Genomic DNA, 18,525 nt, shown 5'->3' on the forward strand with positions numbered 1-18,525 from the left:
TTTGCAACATTCGATAAGGTTCAATGAGATCTCCCCCTCATGCCAGTAAATACAGGCCCTGGCCCATCAACCACTCATGTGAAAATCACTTTGGGAATGAACCCCTTTCATTCCCAGAATGATTTTCATGACGCAAACACGAGGACTTCTGCAGATTCCCCCCCCTCCCCCTTTTCTTTTTCCCTGGGCCTCCCGTCCCATGATCCTCTCATATCCCTTTTGCCAATCAACTGTCCAGCTCTTGGCTCCATCCCTCCCCCTCCTGTCTTCTCCTATCATTTTGGATCTCCCCCTCCCCCTCCCACTTCCAAATCTCTTACTAGCTCTTCTTTCAGTTAGTCCTGACAAAGGGTCTCGGCCCGAAATGCCGACTGTACCTCTTCCTAGAGATGCTGCCTGGCCTGCTGCGTTTACCAGCAACTTTGATGTGTGTTGCATGATTTTCATGAACCTGCTTTGAGCACTCTCCCCTAAGATAAAGGGCCCAAAACTGCTCACAGGAAACCCAAGTGAGGCCTCCCCTGTGCCTTATAAAGCCTCAGCATTACATCCTTATTTTTATATTCTCGCCCTCTCAAAATAAATGCTAACATTGCATTTGCCTCCCTCACCACCAACTTGATCTGCAAGTTAACCTTTAGGGAATCCTGCATGAGGACTCCCAAGTCCCTTTGCACCTCAGACTTATGCATTTTTTCCCTGTTTTGAAAATAGTCTATGCTTTCATTCCTTCTACTAATGTGCATCACCTTGCACTTTTCAATACTCTGTTCCATCTGTCACTTCTTTGCCCATTCTCTTAATCGGTCTTAAGTTCTTCTGCAGCCTCCCTGTTTCCTCAACATTATATATCCCTCCACCTATCTTCATGACTTGGTCACAAAGACAAAAATTCTGTCATCCATATAATTGACATATAATCTAAAACAGGCGGTCCCAACATTGACACTACTAGTCACCAGCAGCCAATCAGAAAAGACTTCCTTTTTTCTCCACTCTTTGCCTCCTGCTAATCAGCCAGTGCTCTATCCATGCTAGTATCTTTCCTGTAGTACCATGGGCTCTTATTTTGATAAGCAGCCTCCTGTGTGGCACCTTCCAAAGGCCTTCTGAAAATCCAAGTACACAACATTCACTGATACTCCATTGCTCATCCTATTTGTTATTTCCTCAAAGAATTCCAACAGATTTGTCAAGCAAGGTTTTCCCTAAGGAAGCCATGCTAACTTTGGCCTATTTTACCATCTGTCTCCAAGTACCCTGAAGTCCTTAGCAATTGATTCCAACATCTTCCGAACCACTGAGATTAGGCTAACTGGGCTATAATTTGCTTTCTTCTGCCTCCCTCCATTCTCGAAGAGTAGATTCACATTTGTGATTTTCCAGTCCTTTGGATTCATGCCAAAACCTAGTGATTCTTGAAAGATCATTACCAGTGCCTCCACAATCTCTTCAGCTACTTCTTCCAGAACCCTGGGGTATAGTCTATCTGGTCCAGGTGACTCTTCTACCTTCAGACTTTTCAGCTTCCCAAGTACCTTCTCCCTATGTATTCAGTTCATCCAACTTTTTCCCCCACTACTACCTCTCCAGCATCCTTTTCCAGCTGATGGATACCTACTCTCACGTCTCTTTTACTCTTTATATATCTTGAAATACTTTTGGTATCCTCTTTCATATTATTGTCTTATTTGCCTTCATATTTCATCTTTTAGCTTTCTTAGTGCCTTCTATTGGTTTTTAAAAGCTTCCTAACCCTCTAAATTCCAACTGATTTTTGCTCTCTCTTGCTGTAATGTTGGCTTTGAATTCCTTTGTCAGCTTTGGTGGTGTCATTCTGCCTTTAGAATACTACTTCTGTGTTATGTATCTATCCTGCACCTTCCGAATTGCTCCTAGAAACTCCAACCATTCCTGCTCTGCTGTCATTGTTACTAGTGTCCTCTTACAGTAAACTTTGGTCAGGTCCTCTCTCATACTTCCCATACTGTGATAATTCCCTTTGCTCCACTGTAATACTGATTTGACTTTAGTTTCTCCCCTTCAAATTGCAAGGTGAGTTCTATCATATTATAGTCACTACCTCCTAGGGGTTCCTTCACCTTAGGCTTCCTAATTAAACCCGGTTCATAACGCAACACTCAATCCAGAATAGCTGATCCCCAAGTGGCCTCAACCACAAGCTGCTCTTAAAAGCCATCTTGTAAGCACTCTACAAATTTTCTCTTGGGATCCAAAATCAGCACCAACCTGACTTTCCCAATATACCTGCATATTGAAATCCCTCATGACTGTTGTAACATTTTCCTTTTGACATGCATTTTTTATCTCCTGCTGTAGTTTGTAGCCCACATTCTGGCTACAATTTGGAGGCCTTTATATAACTCCCATCAGGGTTGTTTTACCCTTGCAGTTCTTCAACTCTACCCACAAGGATTCTACATCTTCTGATCCTCCGTTAATTCTTTCTGAAGAATTGGTTTTCATTTAAAAAATCTTTTTTATTAATTATTATTAAAAATCAGCAAAAAATACGTTAAGATAATCAAGTCAATATGTCAATATGTACAATAAAGAATTAAATTAGCAAATAACTGATTAACAAAACTAAGCAATATATCAATAATAGAAAAATAAAGTGTTAATTTTTTTTGAAAGAAAGAAGAAAGAAAAAAAAGAACCCCTACTAACTAAGAGAAAAAATCCTTGTGATCTAAAAAAAACTGAAAAAAAAAAACCCATTGGGAGCACAACCCCAGAGCTATACGTCATCAACAGGAATTCTGCAGATGCTGGAAATTCAAGCAACACACATCAAAGTTGCTGGTGAACGCAGCAGGCCAAGCAGCATCTGTAGGAAGAGGTGCAGTCGACGTTTCAGGCCTAGACCCTTCGTCAGGACTAACTGAAGGAAGAGTGAGTAAGGGATTTGAAAGTTGGAGGGGGAGGGGGAGATCCAAAATGATAGGAGGAGACAGGAGGGGGAGGGATAGAGCCAAGAGCTGGACAGGTGATAGGCAAAAGGGGATACGAGAGGATCATGGGACAGGAGGTCCGGGAAGAAAGACAAGGGGGGGGAAACCAGAGGATGGGCAAGAGGTATATTCAGAGGGACAGAGGGAGAAAAAGGAGAGTGAGAGAAAGAATGTGTGCATAAAAATAAGTAACAGATGGGGTACGAGGGGGAGGTGGGGCCTAGCGGAAGTTAGAGAAGTCGATGTTCATGCCATCAGGTTGGAGGCTACCCAGATGGAATATAAGGTGTTGTTCCTTCAACCTGAGTGTGGCTTCATCTTTACAGTAGAGGAGGCCATGGATAGACATGTCAGAATGGGAATGGGATGTGGAATTAAAATGTGTGGCCACTGGGAGATCCTGCTTTCTCTGGCGGACAGAGTGTAGATGTTCAGTAAAGCGGTCTCCCAGTCTGCGTCGGGTCTCGCCCATCCCTCCCCACTGATCTCCCTCCTGGCACTTATCCGTGTAAGCGGAACAAGTGCTACACGTGCCCTTACACTTCCTCCCTTACCACCGTTCAGGGCCCAAAACAGTCCTTCCAGGTGAGGCAACACTTCACCTGTGAGTCGACTGGGGTGATATACTGCGTCCGGTGCTCCCGATGTGGCCTTTTATATATTGGCGAGACTCGACGCAGACTGGGAGACCGCTTTGCTGAACATCTACGCTCTGTCCGCCAGAGAAAGCAGGATCTCCCAGTGGCCACACACTTTAATTCCACATCGCATTCCCATTCTGACATGTCTATCCACGGCCTCCTCTACTGTAAAGATGAAGCCACACTCAGGTTGGAGGAACAACACCTTATATTCCGTCTGGGTAGCCTCCAACCTGATGGCGTGAACATTGACTTCTCTAACTTCCGCTAGGCCCCACCTCCCCCTTGTACCCCATCTGTTACTTATTTTTATGCACACATTCTTTCTCTCACTCTCCTTTTTCTCCCTCTGTCCCTCTGAATATACCTCTTGCCCATCCTCTGGGTCCCCCCCCACTTGTCTTTCTTCCCGGACCTCCTGTCCCATGATCCTCTCGTATCCCCTTTTGCCTATCACCTGTCCAGCTCTTGGCTTCATCCCTCCCCCTCCTGTCTTCTCCTATCATTTTGTATCTCCCCCCTCCCCCTCCAACTTTCAAATCCCTTACTCACTCTTCCTTCAGTTAGTCCTGACGAAGGGTCTCGGCCTGAAACGTCGACTGTACCTCTTCCTACAGATGCTGCTTGGCCTGCTGCATTCACCAGCAACTTTGATGTGTGTTGCTATACGTCATACAAGCTTCCATAAAAGAAAAACATTAATCCACCAACTCAAATCCATTTAAACAAAAATCAGAAGGAAACCATATTAATTAACTCAAATCAGATGATAATAGCAGGCAAAGGAACACCACCTTTTCTCGAAATCAAATCAAGGATCAAAAGTTCGTCTTCTGATTTTTGTCCAAACTAAGACATAGCATCGCCTGAGAGAACCATTGTATCAAAGTAGGAGTAGAAGCATCTTTCCATTTCAACAAAATAGCCCTTCTGGCCAATAATGTGACAAATGTTGGTCTGATAGAGAAATACCATGAATATATTGAGAGGTTATACCAAACAAAACTGTCAATTTATTAGGTTGTAAATTAATTTTTAAAACTTTAGAAATTGTAGAAAAAAATAGATTTCCAAAAATGTTCATACAGAACATGACCAAAACGTGTGTCAATGTAGCTGTCTCGGTCTTACATCTATCACACTGACTATGAACATTAGGAAACAGTCTCTCCTTTGTCAGATAATAATGATGTACAGGAATTGATTTCATTTTTTTTTACTAACAGAGCCAAGCCTTCCTGCCTGTCCTTTCAATTCATTGTGTATCCTTGGATGTTTAGCTCCCAACTATGATCTTCTTTCAGCTATGACTCGGTGATGACACAACGTCACACCTGCCAATTTCTAATAGTGCTACGAGTTCATCTACCTTATCCTGAATACTGTGTATTCAAGTACAACATCTCAGTCCTGTTTCATCACCCTTTTCGACTTGGTCCGTAAGTCATTCTACCTTCTGCATTTTTGCCCTGTCATCTGCCTGTCCCTCCTGACAGTCTCAGTACACTTTGCCTCTGCTTGTATACCAACTGCCCCATCCTCAGCCCTATTACTCCGTTTCCCATTCCCCTGCCAAATTAGTTTATACTCTCTCCAACAATTCTAGCAAAGCTGCCCACAAAGATATTAGTCCTCCTTGCGTTCAATGTAACTGTCCCTTTTGTACAGGTCATATCTTCTCCAGAAGAGATCCCAATGATCCAAAAATCTGAAACCCGCCTCCTGCATCAGTTCCTCAGCCACACATAATTCTGCCACATCATCCAATTACTCTCACCAGTGCATGGCACAGGCAGCAATCCAGAGATTACGACCCTGGAAGTCCCGCTTTTCAGCTTTCTACCTAGCTCTCTAACATCTGTCTTCTGGACCTTCGCCTTTTCCTACCTATGCCATTGGTGCCAATATTTGCCAAGACCTCTGGCTGCTTACCCTTCCCCTTTAGAATGGCATGGACCCGATTGGAGGATGGACGAATTCTAAATTCCTTAAAAATATAATCAAATCATAATGAGGGGTTGTTGGGTAAGGTTCTTCACTGTTCCTGTTCCAAGATTTGGAAGGATTTGCCTCTTCTTAATATTCAGTGCATTAGAATTAAAGCTGAACAATTTTGCTAATTACGTTCGTCAATAAATGTCATGGAATATACTATTAGGCTGTTCATTAGGCCCTAACAATGAGAGCCAATTAGTTAATACAAGTCACTAATCTATGGAGGGAATTGGGTAAATATTTGAAAAGGAATGCTTACTGAAGGATAGAGGGAAAAAATAATGAATGTGCAGCCAGGTTATCAGTCAAATGGTTACCTCTAATGCTGTACATTCTGTAAGCTAGGAGATTTGTTGAGGTTGTATTTACATTAGAGTCACTGTGAATTTTGATTTTGTTACCTGTTTTGGAACAACATTTTTTTTTTGATGTGTTTAGTTCATGTTTATTTCCCCCTTAAAATGCAATTGTACAGTTATGAGCCATTCCATGAATATCAGAAATCAGTTATTCTCTCACCTTTAACAGGAAAGAATTCTACTATGATCAAACAACTGACTTATTTCAGATTCACTCTTTCAGATGAAGGTTTCAGCTTTAATCCTCTGAAGATTGAAGTTTTTGTACAGACCTTGCTTTACCTGGCATCCAAGTCCTTTAGCCATTCCTTCAGTGCTTTAGCAAAGTAAGTGTATCTCTTTTATATTAATGAAGATTGAAACCGTAGGATAATAGATTGATAGTTTGTTTATTGATAAGGGATTAACTCAGCAAATATATAGATTCCACATATTAGGTGTACTTAATAATAACATTTAGTTTTTCTGGTTACTGAACTTAATTCCTTCCTGCCTGTGACCATCAAACTTTACAGCTCCTCCCTTGGAGGGTCAGACACCCTGAACTGATAGGCTGGTCCTGGACTTATTTCATAATTTACTGGCATAATTTACATATTACTATTTAACTTATTTATTACTATTTTCTATTACTATTCTATTTCTATTCTATTTCTATTACTATTCTATTACTATTTATTATTTCTATGACTATTGCTATTTACTATTTACTAATAGTAATATTACTATTACTATTTCTATTACTATTTATTATTTATGGTGCAACTGTAACGAAAACCAATTTCCCCTGGGATCAATAAACTATGACTATGACTATAATTAACCAATGCAACTAAAATGTTGTTTGTACTGTTAACATCTCCAAAAGGGAAATATCTTAGAGAATATCTGTGAAGCAAAAAATTTCTATATTGAAATGATGGGGTAACTTGGCATACTGCCCTTAAGTGTGGAGAGTACTGAACTGTTTTTTGTAGGGGAAAGATAGTTTTCTTAATCAAGACATGTATCCTGAAAAAAATGCTATTAAGCAAAATTTGTAAATTGAATGTTTGTTAATTGAGAAATGGATACACAGTTCAGTAAATATGGTAACGTATGATAAGTTGACCATTTGAAACATTAGAACATATAAGAATACAGAAGTAGTAGGTCACTTTGCCTCCTAAGCTTGCCTGGCCTTACAAAGTGATCATGGCTGATCTGTTGCATAGTTCAATTATTTCTGCTAGTTCTCCACAACTTTCAATTCCTCAATCTTTCTTTAAAAGATCTAGTTATCTTCTCTTTAAATATCTCCTGTGATCTAGCCACTCCATAGAGAATTCCAAAGGTTCCCCACTTCCTGCGAGAAGTAATCCGTATATCTTTTAAATGACTACCCCAAGCCCCATCTTATAAACATATTCTATTGTTTGAGACCCTTCTGCTAGTGGGACTAGCTTAGCATCTACCCATTTATGGTCTTAAGCACATTCTGTTTCAAATGACTCATTCACCAGTTTTGGACACTTTCCTCTTCCTCTTGCACATGAATGTGGGCAGATGTATTGGCACTCTTTCCTGCAGGTAAATAGAAAGTCATAGGAGCAAATGTAATGCCACAATTCAGAGGAAGGAGGAGGGAGTCAGAAAGCAGGAAGCAATACACCAAATAGACTGAAATCTGTAATTGGGAAAATTTTGGAATCTGTTATTAAGGGGGCTACAGGAGAAAACTTAAAAAATATCATCAGCTAATTGGCAGAGTCAGGGTGAGAGAAATTGCTTTAAATTTGCTAGAATTCTTTGAAGATGTAAAGAAATAGGTAACTCTGGGAACCAGCAAAGATGGTGTGTTTGGATTTCGAGCAGGCACTCAATAAAATTCACATTAAAATGGATTGCAGAAAATAAAAGTGCATGGGGTTGGGGCAGTATTCTTTCAAGAGCTGAAGAATGAGGTTCTGCAACTGCTTGCATGAAACCCACCTTAAGATGTTTTCCTTTTCTTTTAGTGAACAGATTGATTTCTACTCATTGCGTGTTGGGAATTGACTGAGAGAGAAAGTAACAGGTTAAATTGGTCACTTGCAGAGCTGCAGTTACTTACATGTTGGGGCTTCAGAGCCGGGGCATCAGTTACTTTCACTCTATTATGCCTTGGATGAATGGGCTGAGTGTTGCTGCTAAAGAAATTAGTGGATTACCAAACTGTGTCACAAAGACTCTGCAAAGGCTATAAATAGTTTAATTCAGTGGGCAAGAAGCTGGTGATGGCATAAAATACAGGAAAATAGAGAATATTTAATTAAGAAAGAATGATAAAGCAAATTATTATTTAAATGGAGTAAGACTATAGAATGTTGCAGTACAAATTGATGTGGTCCTAAAAGCAGAGCGTAACGTGAGTAAAAGGAATTAGATAGTCAAAGGGTGAAGAGGCTTTGTGTAACCCAGGTTAATTAATCCCAAAGATATAACTTTAGAAAACTCCACCTGTGGGGGAACGAAAATGATGTTTACCAAATTTTTTTTTCAAAAAAGAGAACTTGGGGGGAGAAAAAAGCTATGTGAGAATGAAGTGTGGCTGATGCAGGCGCAGACAAGCGAGAAAAATGCAGCAAACTATTAGAAACTAAAGATATAAACTGTTAAAAGTGGAATTAGTAGTTACTTGAAAACCTCAGAGTGAAACCCCTAGAGAGGAGACAATACTGATTAAAAAATTTATTGAAGCTATAGCTATAATGAGACAATATCAGTGGAGACAGGTGTCCAAGACCTCTACCATGTAAACGGGAATTTTGGTTTCATCAGACCATAGAACCACCTTCCAGCTGACTTCCGAGTCTCCCACATGTCTTCTGACAGACTCTAGCTGAAGTTTATGTGAGTTTTTTTCAACAGTGACTTTCTCTTTGCCACTCTCCCATAAAGCTGTGACTGATGAAGCACCCGGGCAACAGTTGGCCTCCCTCACTAGTCCCCATCTTGCACGATCTCCCAGTTTTTGAGAACAGTCTGCTTCTAGGCAGATGTACAGCTGTGCCATATTCTTTCCATTTCTTGATGATGGACTTAATTATACTCCAAGGTATATTCAGTGACTTGGAAATTTTCCTGTCTCCATCTCCTTACTTGTGCTTTTCAATAATCTTTTTGTGGAATTGCTTGGAGAGTTCTTTTGTCTTCATGTGTAGTTTTTGCCAGGAAACTGACTCACCAGCAGTTGGACCTTCCAGATACAGGTGCAGATGTATTTTTACTACAGTCAGTTGAAGCACCTTAACTGCATGCACACAGGTCTCCAAAAACAGATTTCCATTTAACTAATTATGTGACTTCTAAAACCAATTGGCTGTACCAGTGATGTTTTGGTGTTGTCTTTGTAGAGATCTGTTTTCACTTTGACACGGAAGAGTCTTTTTCTGTTGATCAGTGTCAAAAAAAAACCAAATTAAATCCAATGTAATTTAGTGTTGTAAAACAATAAACCAGGAAACCTTCCGGGGGTGGGGGGGCGGGTGGGTGAATAGTTTTTACAGGCGCTGTATATATGTAGCCTGAGATGAAGGAGTGTTTTCGGGCCTCCCATCTTTAAATCTGCATTTTGGTGTCACACCCTCTGCACTTGCTTGCATGTTTTCACAAAGTAATATTCTTTTTGTAGATTTCATGAGATTTTTAAGACTTTGGCTGAAGGTGATGAGGGCAAGTTGCACGTACTTAGAGTCATGTATGACGTGTGGAAGTGCCATCCGCAGGTAATGATTATTCCACCCCCTTCGCCCAACCTCTTGCCTTCAAACCAAATAAAATATAGATTTCAGTGCCAGTTTAAAGGGAAAATATGTTTTATCATATTTCATCAATGGTGTCCTTTTTAAATGTGACTTTTTTGACGCATTTTCTCTGCCTGAAATATTTTCTACCATTTAAATGTAGGTTCATAATGGAAAGGGAATTATGATATAATGTTGAATTGTGACTTTGTAAGATACCTTGTCTGATCCGTACTCCCATTGTACTTCAATTTACTAAAGGAAATTGAAATGCTGTAATTAGCTGAAGCCCTTTATGGGACTTGTGGTACAATAGAGTCCCGCACACAGAGAGTACTGTGCTACTCATTACAACAAAAAATAGTTCTGTTATTCAAAGATGTATATGCAACGATTCAACTAAATTCAAAACTTGATCACTTTTGGAATCCTAGTCGTAGAGCACAAACATGGACTCTTCAGCCCAACTTGTCCATGTACGTTGTGATGCCCTTCTATGCCAAGCCCATTTGTCTGCATTCATCCCTTATCACTTTACTCCTTTCTTATCCAAGTAGCTGTCCAAATGTCTCTACCACCTCCTCTGGCAGCTCGTTACATACAACTTCCACCTTCTGTGTGGAAAAACTTGTCCCTCACACCTTTAGACTTCTCCCTTCTCATCTTAAAATTGTGCCCTGTAGTTTTAGCCTCCTCTCCTTAGGAAAAGTACTGATTGTCAACTTTATCCATGCCCCTCATCATTTTATAAACATTATATGGTCATCCCTCCCTCTTAATTTCCGGCAGAGTAAAACCAACCTGTCCAAGCTGTTATTAGTAAAACTGTCCATCCCAGAGAAGAGCCTTGTGAATCTCTTCTGCACTCTTTCTAATGCTACCCCATCCTAGTGTAACAATCAGAATTGTGCATAATGTGCAGCCTGACCAGTGTTTTGAGTAGCTACAATATTACAGGCAACTCTTGTATTCAGTTCCTTGGCCTACGAAGGCAACATCCCAAAATCAGTCTTTACTACCCTATCCATCTGTCACTGCTTTCTGGGAGCTATCAATGTATACCCCGAGGTCTCTGTACCATAGCACTTCTGAAGTCCTTTCCAGTTCATGGTCCTGATATTGATGTCCCAAGATGGTATTAGAAACATTGAAACATACAGACATAGAAAACATACAGCACAATACAGGCCCTTCAGCCCACAAAGCTGTGCTGAACATGTCCCTACCTTAGAACTACCTAGGCTTTACCCATAGCCCTCTATTTTTCTAAGCTTCATGTAGCCATCCAGGAGTCTCTTAAAAGACCCTATCGTTTCTGCCTCCACCACCGCCAGCAGCCCATTCCACCTCTCACCACTCTCTGCGTTAAAAAAAAAACTTACTGCTGACATCTGCTCTGTACCTACTTCCAAGCACCTTAAAACTATGCCCTCTCATGCTAGTCATTTCAGCCCTGGGGAAAAGCTTCTGACTATCTGCACGATCAATGCCTCTCATTATCTTGTACAGCTCTATTAACTCACCTCCCATCCTCCATCGCTCCAAGGAGAAAAGGCCGAATTCACTCAGCCTATTCTCATAAGGCATGCTCCCCAAGCCAGGCAACATCCTTGTAAATCTCCTCTGCACCCTTTCTATGACTTCCATGTCCTTCCTATAGTGTGGTGACCAGAATTGAGCATAGTACTCCAAATGGGGTCTCACGGGGCTCCTAAATACTTAAACTCAATCCCACGATTGATGAAGGCCAATGCACTGTATGCCTTCTTAACCACAGAGTCAACCTGTGCTGCAGCTTCGAGTGTCCTATGGACTTGGACCCCAAGATCCCTCTGATCCTCCACACTGCCAAGAGTCTTACCATTAATGCTATATTCTGTCGTCATATTTGACATACCAAAATGAACCACCTCACACTTATCTAGGTTGAACTCCATCTGCCACTTCTCAGCCCAGTTTTGCATCCTATCAATGTCCTGTTGTAACCTCTGACAGTTCTCCACACTATCCACAACACCCCCATCCTTTGTGTCATCAGCAAATTTACTAACCCATCCCTCCTCATCCAGGTCATTTATAAAAATCACGAAGAGTAGGGATCCCAGAACAGATCCCTGAGGCACACCACTGGTCACCGACCTCCATGCAGAATATGACCCGTCTACAATCACTCTTTGCCTTCTGTGGGCAAACCGGTTCTGGATCCACAAAGCAATGTCCCCTTGGATCCCATACCTCCTTACTTTCTCAATAAGCCTTGCGTGGGGTACCTTTCAAATGCCTTGCTGAAATCCATATACACTACATCTACTGCTCGACCTTCATCAATGTGTTCAGTCACATCCTCAAAAAATTCAATCAGGCTCGTAAGGCACGACCTGCCTTTGACAAAGCCATGCTGATTATTCCTAATCATATTATGCCTCTCCAAATGTTCATAAATCCTGCCTCTTAGGAACTTCTCCATCAACTTACCAACCACTGAAGTAAGACTCACTGGCCTATAATTTCCTGGGCTATCCCTACTCCCTTTCTTGAATAAGGGAACAACATCTGCAACCCTCCAATCCTCCAGAACATCTCCCGCCCTCGTTGACGATGCAAAGATCATTGCCAGAGGTTCAGCAATCTCCTCCCTCGCTTCCCACAGTAACCTGGGGTACATCCTGTCCAGCATGATGCTTTCCAAAAGCTCCAGCACATCCTCTTTCTTCATATCTACATTCTCAAGCTTTTCAGTCCATTACAAGTCATCCCTACAATTGCCAATATCCTTTTCCGCAGTGAATACTGAAGCAAAGTATTCATTAAGTACCTCTGCTATCTCCTCCGGTTCCATGCACACTTTTCCATTGTCACACTTGATTGGTCCTATTCTCTTATGTCTTATCTTCTTGCTCTTCACGTATTTGTAGAATGCCTTGGGGTTTTCCTTAATCCTGTCTTCCAAGGCCTTCTCATGGCTCTCCTGGAAGCTTCTTAAGCTCCTCCCTGCTAGCCTTATAATCTTCCAGATTCATATAATTACCTAGTTTTTCGAACCTTTCGTAAGCTCTTCTCTTCTTGACGAGATTTACAACAGCCTTTGTGCACCACAGATCTTGTACCCTACCATCCTTTCCCTATCTCATTGGAACGTTCCTACTCAGAACCCCACGCAACTATCCCCCGAACATTTACCACATTTCTTCGGTACGTTTCCCTGAGAACATCTGTTTCCAATTTATGCTTCCAAGTTCCTGCCTGAAAGCCTCATAGTTCTCCTTACTCCAATTAAACGTTTGCTTAGCTTGTCTGTTTCTATCCCTCTCCAATGCTATGGTAAAGGATTTAGAATTGTGATCACTATCTCCAGAATGCTCTGCCACTAACAGACCTGACACCTGACCAGGTTCATTTCCCAATACCAGATCAAGTACAGCCTCTCCTCTTGTAGGCTTATCTACATGTTGTGTTAAGAAAGCTTCCTGAACACACCTAACAAACTCCACCCCATCTAAACCCCTCACTCTAGGGAGATGCCAATCAATATTTGGGAAATTAAAATCTCCCACCACAGCAACCCTGTTATTATTACTCCTTTCCAGAATCTGTCTTCCTATCTGCTCCTCAATGTCCCTGTTACTATTGGGTGGTTTTAAAAAACACCCGGTACAGTTATTGACCACTTCCTCCTTTTCTGCAGCCGTGACACTATCTCTGATCAACAGTGCAACGCCCCCACCTCTTTTGCCTCCCTCCCTGTCCTTCCTGAAACAACTAAAGCCTGGCACTTGAAGTAGCCACTCCTGCCTCTGCACCATCGAAGTCTCTGTAATGGCCACAACATCATAGCTCCAAGTGCTGATCCACGCTGTAAGCTCATCCGCTTTATTCATGATACTCCTCGCATTAAAATAGACACATCTCAAACCATCGGACTGAGCGCGTCCCTTCTCTATCACCTGCCTATCCTCCCTCTCGCACTGTCTCCAAATTTTCTCTCTTTGTGAGCTAACTTCCCTTTCCTTCGTCACTTCAGTTCGGTTCCCACCCCCCAGCAATTCTAGTTTAGACTCTCCTCAGTAGCCTTAGCAAACCTTCCCGCCAGGATATTGGTCCCCCTCGGATTCAAGTGCAACCCATCCTTTTTGTATAGGTCACACCTGCCCCAGAAGAGGTCCCAATGATCCAGAAATCTGAATCCCTGCCCCCGCTCCAATCCCTCAGCCACACACATATCCTCCACCTCATTCTATTCCTATACTCACTGTCACATGGCACAGGCAGTAATCCCGAGATTTATACCTTTGAGGTCATGCTTGTCTGGAATGAAATACATCTGCTACCACGCCATCTAATTTTACAACACAATGTTTCTCTTCACAACCTTTATCGCTATCACAGATTCTTATGTCATCAGCAAACTTGCTGATTACATTTTCGTCCTCATAATTATATGGTCCCAGTGCCAATTCCTGTGGTATAGCACCGGTTACAGACTTAGTCAGAAAATCAACTCTCAACCACCACCCTTTGCCTTCAAGCTAATTTGGATTCAGTTTGTGAATAAACCTTCGATCCCATGTGCCCAAATGACTAGACCATCCTATAACGGAGATCTCTGTCAAAAGCCTTGCTGCACTACCTTCACCAGTTTTCTTAGGTATCTCTTCAAGTGAAACTTGGTCAGATTTGTGATACAGGACCTCACCTTAACAAAAGCATGTTGGCTCCCAATCAGTCCTTTGATATAATTTCCCTGCTGCTGAGAGAAGGCTTACCATTTTCCTACTATATTCATACTGCCCTTTTGAATGAAAAACATGAGCAGAAATCTCTGGAGCCCCAACAATCTCCTCTTTTGCTTCCAGTCACATTTTGGGATAGACCATAAGATATAGGAGTAGAATTAGGCCATTTGGCCTGTCAAGTCTGCTCCACCATTTTATCATGGCTGATGCCTTTTCCCTCTCAGTCCCAAACTCCTACCTTCTCCTCATATCCCTTTGTGCCTGACTAGTCAAGATTCTGTCAGACCACATATTTATGAGTAATTAATGCAGAAAACCAGGTATTTGCAAAGGGTTCACAAATTTTTTCTTGCAACTGTATATTTTCTTCTGATTTTTGATGAAAGCTTCAATTTTCTGACTTGACTATTCTATTCTGACTAGTTTAAACCTACTTTAGAGCATTGGCAAACCTCTTTGCAAGGATCTTGATTCCCTTCCAGTTTAGATGACCTGTCATTCTTGTGCAGCCCTGCCCAAGAAGAGATCCAAATGATTGAAGTATCTGAAGCCCTCTTCTCCCCTGCATCAGTTCCCTAGATAGACATTCAGCTGCCCTATCTTCCTGTTCCTATATTCATTATTTGTGGGACAGGGTGTAATCTAGAGTTTGCAATGCTAGGGATCCTGCTTTTTCAAATTTCTGCCTAACACCCTAAATTCTCTTTGCCGGACCTCCTCTTTCCTTATCCGTGTCACTAGGACCAAATGGATTATGATTTTGGCTGCTTTGTCCTTTTCAAAAGATGTTGTTTTAAATCCTCTAAGTCCTGAGGAAGGGTATTGAGCCGAAACGCTGATACGCAATTTCCTTCCATAAATGCTTCCTGACCTGTTGAGTTCCTCCTGCGTTTTGAGTGTTGCTGCTGGTAGGAAAGATGTGTTGTGACTGACTAACGTGGAGATGGAGTTGGTGGATACAAAATTTTTATTAAAAACAGATCTTCTGGAGACAATCTTAATTCCTCACTCAATACGGTATAAAGTGAAAGAGAACAATATACAGTGGCATGCAAAAGTTTAAGCACCTCTGGTCAAAATTTCTGTGACTGTGAATAGTTAAGTGAGTAGAAGATGAATTGATCTCCAAAAGTCATAAAGTTAAGGATGAAACATTCTTTTCAACATTTTAAGCAAGATTAGTGTATTATTTTTGTTTTGTACAATTTTAGAGTGGAAAAAAAAGGAAAGGAGCACTATGCAAAAGTTTGGGCACCCCAAGAGATCTGAGCTCTCAGATAAAGAGGTCTCAGACCTTAATTAGCTTGTTAGGGCTATGGTTTGTGCACAGTCATCGTTAGGAAAGGCCAGGTGATGCAAATTTCAAAGCTTTATAAATATAAATATAAAAAGCAGCTGCCTAGCACTCTAAAAATTAAAATAATAATGCCCACAAAACAGGAGAAGGCTATACGAAGATAGCAAAGCGTTTTCAGGTAGCCGTTTCCTCAGTTTGTAATGTAATTAAGAAATGGCAGTTAACAGGAACGGTGGAGGTCAAGTTGAGGTCTGGAAGGCGAAGAAAACTTTCCGAGAGAACTGCTCGTAGGATTGCTAGAAAGGCAAATCAAAACCCCCGTTTGACTGCGAAAGATCTTAAACCATACCATAGAACCATAGAAACTACAGCACAGAAACAGGCCTTTTGGCCCTTCTTGGCTGTGCCGAACCATTTTCTGCCTAGTCCCACTGACCTGCACACGGACCATATCCCTCCATACACCTCCCATCCATGTATCTGTCCAATTTATTCTTAAATGTTACAAAAGAACCCGCATTTACCACCTCGTCTGGCAGCTCATTCCATACTCCCACCAGTCTCTGTGTGAAGAAGCCCCCCCTAATGTTCCCTTTAAACTTTTCCCCCCTCACCCTTAACCCATGTCCTCTGATTTTTTTCTCCCCTTGCCTCAGTGGAAAAAGCCTGCTTGCATTCACTCTATTTATACCCATCATAATTTTATATACCTCTATCAAATCTCCCCTCATTCTTCTACGCTCCAGGGAATAAAGTCCTAACCTATTCAACCTTTCTCTGTAACTGAGTTTCTCAAGTCCCGGCAATATCCTTGTAAACCTTCTCTGCACTCTTTCAACCTTATTTATATCCTTCCTGTAATTTGGTGACCAAAACTGAACACAATACTCCAGATTCGGTCTCACCAATGCCTTATACAACCTCATCATAACATTCCAGCTCTTATACTCAATACTTCGATTAATAAAGGCCAATGTACCAAAAGCTCTCTTTACGACCCTACCTACCTGTGACGACACTTTTAGGGAATTTTGTATCTGTATTCCCAGATCCCTCTGTTCCACTGCACTCCTCAGTGCCTTACCATTAACCCTGTATGTTCTACATTGGTTTGTCCTTCCAACGTGCAATACCTCACACTTGTCAGTATTAAACTCCATCTGCCATTTTTCAGCCCATTTTTCCGGCTGGTCCAAGTCCCTCTGCAGGCTCTGAAAACCTTCCTCACTGTCTACTACACCTCCAATCTTTGTATCATCAGCAAACTTGCTGATCCAATTTACCACATTATCATCCAGATCATTGATATAGATGACAAATAACAATGGACCCAGCACTGATCCCTGTGGCACACCACTAGTCACAAGCCTCCACTCAGAGAAGCAATTCTCTACCACCACTCTCTGGCTTCTTCCATCGAGCCAATGTCTAATCCAATTTACCACCTCTCCATGTATACCTAGCGACTGAATTTTCCTAACTAACCTCCCATGCGGGACCTTGTCAAAGGCCTTACTGAAGTCCATGTAGACAATATCCACTGCCTTCCCTTCATCCACTTTCCTGGTAACCTCCTCGAAAAACTCCAACAGATTGGTCAAACATGACCTACCACGCACAAAACCATGTTGACTCTCCCTAATAAGCCCCTGTCTATCCAAATGCTTGTAGATTCTGTCTCTTAGTACTCCCTCCAATAACTTACCTACTACCGACGTTAAACTCACCGGCCTATAATTTCCCGGATTACTTTTCGATCCTTTTTTAAACAACGGAACAACATGAGCCACTCTCCAATTCTCTGGCACTTCACCCGTAGACAGCGACATTTTAAATATCTCTGCCAGGGCCCCCGCAATTTCAACACTAGTCTCCTTCAAGGTCCGAGGGAACACTCTGTCAGGTCCCGGGGATTTATCCACTTTAATTTTCTTCAAGACAGCAAGCACCTCCTCCTTTTCAATCTGTACGGTTTCCATGGTCTCACTACTTGATTCCCTCAATTCCTTAGATTTCATGCCAGCTTCCTTAGTAAATACAGACGCAAAAAACCTATTTAAGATCTCCCCCATTTCCTTTGGTTCCGCACAAAGCCAACCACTGTGATCTTCAAGAGGACCAATTTTATCCCTTACAATTCTTTTGCTCTTAATATACTTGTAAAAGCTCTTTGGATTATCCTTCACTTTGACTGCCAAGGCAACCTCATGTCTTCTTTTAGCCCTCCTGATTTCTTTCTTAGGTATTTTCTTGCACTTCTTATACTCCTCAAGCACCTGATTTTCCCCCTGTTTCTTATACATTTCATACAACTCCCTCTTCTTCTTTATCAGAGTTGCAATATCCCTTGAGAACCAAGGTTCCTTATTCCTATTCAATTTGCCTTTAATCCTGACAGGAACATACAAACTGCACTCTCAAAATTTCCCCTTTGAAGGCTTCTCACTTACCAATCACATCTTTGCCAGAGAACAACCTGTCCCAATCCACGCTTTTTAGATCCTTTCTCATTTCTTCAAATTTGGCCTTCTTCCAGTTCAGAACCTCAACCCTAGGACCAGATCTATCCTTGTCCATGATCAAATTGAAACTAATGGTGTTATGATCACTGGAACCAAAGTGCTCCCCTACACAGACTTCCGTCACTTGCCCTAATTCGTTACCTAACAGGAGATCCAATATTGCATCCCCTCTAGTTGGTCCCTCTATATATTGATTTAGAAAACTTTCCTGAACACATTTTACAAACTCTAAACCATCT

General features: G+C 41.7%; 1 protein-coding gene across 3 annotated transcripts in view; it reads left to right on the forward strand.

The window, feature by feature from the left end:
- The window catches only part of LOC134357445 (nuclear cap-binding protein subunit 1), a 60,409-nt gene that overhangs the window by 28,854 nt on the left and 13,030 nt on the right, over nucleotides 1-18,525 (forward strand). For all 3 annotated transcript variants that reach the window (XM_063069031.1, XM_063069032.1, XM_063069033.1), the window contains 2 exons: nucleotides 6,194-6,296; nucleotides 9,623-9,716. In XM_063069031.1, coding sequence (XP_062925101.1) covers nucleotides 6,194-6,296; nucleotides 9,623-9,716 — 197 coding nt within the window. The remainder of the gene's footprint in view (nucleotides 1-6,193; nucleotides 6,297-9,622; nucleotides 9,717-18,525) is intronic.

This window comes from Mobula hypostoma, chromosome 16, assembly GCF_963921235.1.
Source record: "Mobula hypostoma chromosome 16, sMobHyp1.1, whole genome shotgun sequence".
Lineage (NCBI taxonomy): Eukaryota > Metazoa > Chordata > Chondrichthyes > Myliobatiformes > Myliobatidae > Mobula > Mobula hypostoma.